This window comes from Copadichromis virginalis, linkage group LG12 (genome assembly GCF_057382275.1).
Source record: "Copadichromis virginalis isolate Kocher_CV1m ecotype Utaka linkage group LG12, C_Virginalis_male_GT1.1, whole genome shotgun sequence".
NCBI lineage: Eukaryota > Metazoa > Chordata > Actinopteri > Cichliformes > Cichlidae > Copadichromis > Copadichromis virginalis.
In genome coordinates this window covers 41,413,356-41,419,739 of record NC_140629.1, presented here as the reverse complement: position 1 = coordinate 41,419,739, position 6,384 = coordinate 41,413,356, and the positions used below count along the sequence as shown (strand labels likewise).

The 6,384-nt window shown below is 48.6% G+C and overlaps 1 protein-coding gene across 1 annotated transcript in view; it reads right to left on the bottom strand.

The window, feature by feature from the left end:
* The window catches only part of LOC146697869 (uncharacterized), a 19,341-nt gene extending 16,999 nt beyond the window's left edge, over nucleotides 1-2,342 (bottom strand). The window contains exons 1-2 of the mRNA XM_085474254.1: nucleotides 2,153-2,342; nucleotides 1-116 (exon numbers count right to left, since the gene is read on the bottom strand). The exon at nucleotides 1-116 is cut by the window's left edge and continues 63 nt beyond it. Of these exons, the coding sequence (XP_085330380.1) occupies nucleotides 1-108 (108 nt within the window). The 5' untranslated portion in view covers nucleotides 109-116; nucleotides 2,153-2,342. The remainder of the gene's footprint in view (nucleotides 117-2,152) is intronic.
* Nucleotides 2,343-6,384: the final 4,042 nt, after the last annotated feature.

The window sequence follows — 6,384 nt, the reverse complement described above, 5'->3', positions numbered from 1 at the left end:
GGGCTTCGGCCTTGGCCCAGGAACGTCATTTATTCTGCGTGGCGCCGCGTGTGCCCTGTGCAGCTTCGATGTGTGCGGCTGACGCTCTGTGGTTCCTGTTCCTGTCATAAAAGGCCCTGTACAAGGGGATAAGAAATGCATCATTGGTTACCAAAATAAAACAGTGTCTTTCTGCCTGTGTCATTCTGTTTGGTTTCTTTGAGCGTTTGTTTCTTAAATACACAGCAAGTGTCACTCTCTCTCTCTCTCTCTCTGTCTCACACACACACACACACACCAAAGCACACACACCAAAGCGCGCACACACACACACACACACACACCAAAGCGCACACACACACACACACACACACACACACACACACACACACACACACAGACACTGTGAGGTTTGCAGTGCAAAATTTGAATTTTAGTGCATGGTGATTTGTCTCCCTCCAGTGGCCCACGGCAGGTATGATGAGGCTTAAATGATAGGTTATGGGGAAAAAGCCAGGAGAGGATGGGACAAAAGTGGAATAACTGAAAAAGTAAGAGGTGTAGAGGGCTGATGTTGGTGTCTAGGTGGGGGTTTTGGTGGGTGCCGGACGCTGTGGCGAAGAGGCCACGCCGATGGCTTCTTCGGTTCTGGAGATATGGCGAATCGGACCAAAAAGGATGGGACAAAACGGTCCCAGTCGGAGAAAGGAAGGTGCAGAGGGCCTGGGTCCACCACCACTGTACTCAGCAGGCCCTGCCGGGTCGTTCGACACGCAGCATGGCAGGGATCGGTGACATAACATGTAGCAGTTTCCCTTCACAGAAGCGTCTGCAGCAGGTGGGTGGAGGAGGAGGCAGCAGAACCAGGCCTTTGGAGCACTGTGTCATCTCCTGGTCCTGATGCTTTGAATCTCCCTCTCTGTCTGTCTGTCTGTCTGTCTGTCACACACACACACACACACACACACACACAGGAGCTGGTCAAGTGCTGTGCAACTGGGATTGCACCTGTCGTCCACAGGAGGGCGCCTAGCTGGGAAGTCCAGTACATTCCATATTAAAGTTGTTGCAAGTGCATTTTTTGTGTAAAAGACAGACACACACACACACACACACACACACACACACACACACACACACACACACACACACACACACACACAGAGTAAGGTCTGAAGTGCAAAATTTGAATTACATTCCTTTGTATCTCTCCCTCTCTCTCTCTCTCTCTCTCTCTCTCTCTCTCTCTGTCTCTCTCTCTCTCTCTCTGTCAACACACACACACACACACACACTCACACACACCAAAGCACACAGACAGAAGCTGGTCACAACTGCTGTGCAACTGGGATTGAACCAGGGGGGCTCCCTCTGCTGGCTCAATGCGGTACAAAGTGTCAGAAGCTGTTAGATATCTGCTTTTGACAATCAATTGCACCTGTCATCCACAGGAGGGCGCCTAGCTGGGAAGTCCAGTACATTCCATATTAAAGTTGTTGCAAGTGCATTTTTTGTGTAAAAGACAGACACACACACACACACACACACACACACACACACACACACACACACACACTGTAAGGTCTGAAGTGCAAAATTTGAATTACATTCCTTTGTATCTCTCCCTCTCTCTCTCTCTCTCTCTCTCTCTCTGTCTCTCTCTCTCTCTCTCTCTCTCTGTCAACACACACACACACACACACACACACACACACTGTAAGGTCTGAAGTGCAAAATTTGAATTACATTCCTTTGTATCTCTCCCTCTCTCTCTCTCTCTCTCTCTCTCTCTCTCTCTGTCAACACACACACACACACACACACACACACACACACACACACACTCAATGGAGTATAAAATAAAGACCGGGGCAGTTCTCTCACTGGAGTCTCTTAGAGTGGAGGCTGCCCTTGCTAGCAAGAAGTTCTGTGTGTTTCTTTTCTCTGAGTCTTTACTGAAGAAGTGTTTTATAACATTTTCCTTAACAACTGACATGTGTTTTTTGTGTAAAAGAGAGAGACACACACACACACACACACACACACACACACACACACACACTCACACTCAGCGGCTCAGAGATGAGGGAAAAACAACAGAAATCAGGATAGATTTTAATGTCAGGAGATGCCCTGTGATGCTGGGGCCATTGTGTAAGATTGGAATGTGTACCAGTGGCTGGTGGGTGGTCCTTGAAGGTCCCGGGAGGAGGCGGCGAGGAGGCAGCGGGTGGCTGGGCTTGAGCTGTGGATCAGGGACGTCATTAATTCTGCCTGGTGCTGCGTGTGCCCTGTGCAGCTTGGATGTCTGCCGCTGACGCTCTGTGGTTCCTGTTCTGCTGATCTCCTGGTCCACACACGGCTTCAGGGTGTACTGTACAAGGGGAGAAGAAATGCATCATTGGTTACCAAAATAAAACAGTGTCTTTCTGCCTGTGTCATTCTGTTTGGTTTCTTTGAGCGTTTGTTTCTTAAATACACAGCAAGTGTCACTCTCTCTCTCTCTCTCTCTGTCACACACACACACACACACACACACACACACACACACACACACACACACACACACACACACACACACACACACACACAGACACTGTGAGGTCTGCAGTTCAAAATTTGAATCTCAGAGCTTGGTGTTTTTGTCTCCCTCCAGTGGACAAATGCAGGTATGATGAGGGTTGGTTAGGTTAGGGGGTAATAGCCAGAGCTTGACGGAATAAAATGGAATAACTGGGAAAGTAAGTGTCGTAGAGGGATGAAAGTGGTGTCTACGGGGGGGTTTCGGGGTGCTCCGGACACCCTGGTGAAGACCCCATGTCGATAGCACCAACGGTTCTGGACTTGGTGTAAATGGGTCCAAATTTGACGGAATAAAAAGGTCAAAGTGGCAGATAGGAGTGTCCGATCGGGCCGATTCCACCACCACTGTACTCAGCAGGCCCTGCCGGGTCGTTAGACACGCAGCATGGCAGGGATCGGTGACATAACATGTAGCAGTTTCCCTTCACAGAAGCGTCTGCAGCGGGTGGGTGGAGGAGGAGGCAGCAGAACCAGGCCTTTGGAGCACTGTGTCATCTCCTGGTCCTGATGCTTTGAATCTCCCTCTCTGTCTGTCTGTCTGTCTGTCTGTCACACACACACACACACACACACACACAGAAGCTGGTCAAGTGCTGTGCAACTGGGATTGCACCTGTCGTCCACAGGAGGGCGCCTAGCTGGGAAGTCCAGTACATTCCATATTAAAGTTGTTGCAAGTGCATTTTTTGTGTAAAAGACAGACACACACACACACACACACACACACACACACAGTAAGGTCTGAAGTGCAAAATTTGAATTACATTCCTTTGTATCTCTCCCTCTCTCTCTCTCTCTCTCTCTCTCTCTCTCTCTGTCTCTCTCTCTCTCTCTCTGTCAACACACACACACACACACACACACACTCACACACACCAAAGCACACAGACAGAAGCTGGTCACAACTGCTGTGCAACTGGGATTGAACCAGGGGGGCTCCCTCTGCTGGCTCAATGCGGTACAAAGTGTCAGAAGCTGTTAGATATCTGCTTTTGACAATCAATTGCACCTGTCATCCACAGGAGGGCGCCTAGCTGGGAAGTCCAGTACATTCCATATTAAAGTTGTTGCAAGTGCATTTTTTGTGTAAAAGACAGACACACACACACACACACACACACACACACACACACACACACACACACTGTAAGGTCTGAAGTGCAAAATTTGAATTACATTCCTTTGTATCTCTCCCTCTCTCTCTCTCTCTCTCTCTCTCTGTCTCTCTCTCTCTCTCTCTCTCTCTGTCAACACACACACACACACACACACACACACACACTCAATGGAGTATAAAATAAAGACCGGGGCAGTTCTCTCACTGGAGTCTCTTAGAGTGGAGGCTGCCCTTGCTAGCAAGAAGTTCTGTGTGTTTCTCTTCTCTGAGTCTTTACTGAAGAAGTGTTTTATAACATTTTCCTTAACAACTGACATGTGTTTTTTGTGTAAAAGAGAGAGAGACACACACACACACACACACACACACACACACACACACACACACACACACACACACACACACACACACACACACACACACTCACAGGCTCAGAGATGAGGGAAAAACAACAGAAATCAGGATAGATTTTAATGTCAGGAGATGCCCTGTGATGCTGGGGCCATTGTGTAAGATTGGAATGTGTACCAGTGGCTGGTGGGTGGTCCTTGAAGGTCCCGGGAGGAGGCGGCGAGGAGGCAGCGGGTGGCTGGGCTTGAGCTGTGGATCAGGGACGTCATTAATTCTGCCTGGTGCTGCGTGTGCCCTGTGCAGCTTGGATGTCTGCCGCTGACGCTCTGTGGTTCCTGTTCTGCTGATCTCCTGGTCCACACACGGCTTCAGGGTGTACTGTACAAGGGGAGAAGAAATGCATCATTGGTTACCAAAATAAAACAGTGTCTTTCTGCCTGTGTCATTCTGTTTGTTTCTTAAATACACAGCAAGTGTCACTCTCTCTCTCTCTCTGTCACACACACACACACACACACACACACACACACACACACACACACACAGACACTGTGAGGTCTGCAGTTCAAAATTTGAATCTCAGAGCTTGGTGTTTTTGTCTCCCTCCAGTGGACAAATGCAGGTATGATGAGGGTTGGTTAGGTTAAGGGGATTTAGCCAGAGCTTGACGGAATAAAATGGAATAACTGGGAAAGTAAGTGTCGTAGAGGGATGAAAGTGGTGTCTACGTGGGGATTTTCTGCCGCTCCGCACGCGCTGGTGAAGACCCCATGTCGATAGCACCAACGGTTCTGGACTTGGTGTAAATGGGTCCAAATTTGACGGAATAAAAAGGTCAAAGTGGCAGATAGGAGTGTCCGATCGGGCCGATTCCACCACCACTGTACTCAGCAGGCCCTGCCGGGTCGTTAGACACGCAGCATGGCAGGGATCGGTGACATAACATGTAGCAGTTTCCCTTCACAGAAGCGTCTGCAGCAGGTGGGTGGAGGAGGAGGCAGCAGAACCAGGCCTTTGGAGCACTGTGTCATCTCCTGGTCCTGATGCTTTGAATCTCCCTCTCTGTCTGTCTGTCTGTCTGTCTGTCACACACACACACACACAGAAGCTGGTCAAGTGCTGTGCAACTGGGATTGCACCTGTCGTCCACAGGAGGGCGCCTAGCTGGGAAGTCCAGTACATTCCATATTAAAGTTGTTGCAAGTGCATTTTTTGTGTAAAAGACAGACACACACACACACACACACACACACACACACACACACACACACACACACACACACACTGTAAGGTCTGAAGTGCAAAATTTGAATTACATTCCTTTGTATCTCTCCCTCTCTCTCTCTCTCTCTCTCTCTCTCTCTGTCAACACACACACACACACACACACACACACACACACACACACACACTGTAAGGTCTGAAGTGCAAAATTTGAATTACATTCCTTTGTATCTCTCCCTCTCTCTCTCTCTCTCTCTCTCTCGCTCTCTGTCAACACACACACACACACACACACACACACACACACACACTGTAAGGTCTGAAGTGCAAAATTTGAATTACATTCCTTTGTATCTCTCCCTCTCTCTCTCTCTCTCTCTCTCTCTCTCTCTCTGTCTCTCTCTCTCTCTGTCAACACACACACACACACACACACACTCACACACACCAAAGCACACAGACAGAAGCTGGTCACAACTGCTGTGCAACTGGGATTGAACCAGGGGGGCTCCCTCTGCTGGCTCAATGCGGTACAAAGTGTCAGAAGGTGTTAGATATCTGCTTTTGACAATCAATTGCACCTGTCGTCCACAGGAGGGCGCCTAGCTTGGAAGTCCAGTACATTCCATATTAAAGTTGTTGCAAGTGCATTTTTTGTGTAAAAGACAGACACACACACACACACACACACACACACACACACACACACAGTAAGGTCTGAAGTGCAAAATTTGAATTACATTCCTTTGTATCTCTCCCTCTCTCTCTCTCTCTCTCTCTCTCTGTCTCTCTCTCTCTGTCAACACACACACACACACACACACACACACACACACACACACACACACACACACACACACACGCACACACATACGCTCAATGGAGTATAAAATAAAGACCGGGGCAGTTCTCTCACTGGAGTCTCTTAGAGTGGAGGCTGCCCTTGCTAGCAAGAAGTTCTGTGTGTTTCTCTTCTCTGAGTCTTTACTGAAGAAGTGTTTTATAACATTTTCCTTAACAACTGACATGTGTTTTTTGTGTAAAAGAGAGAGAGACACACACACACACACACACACACACACACACACACACACACACACACACTCACACTCACACTCAGCGGCTCAGAG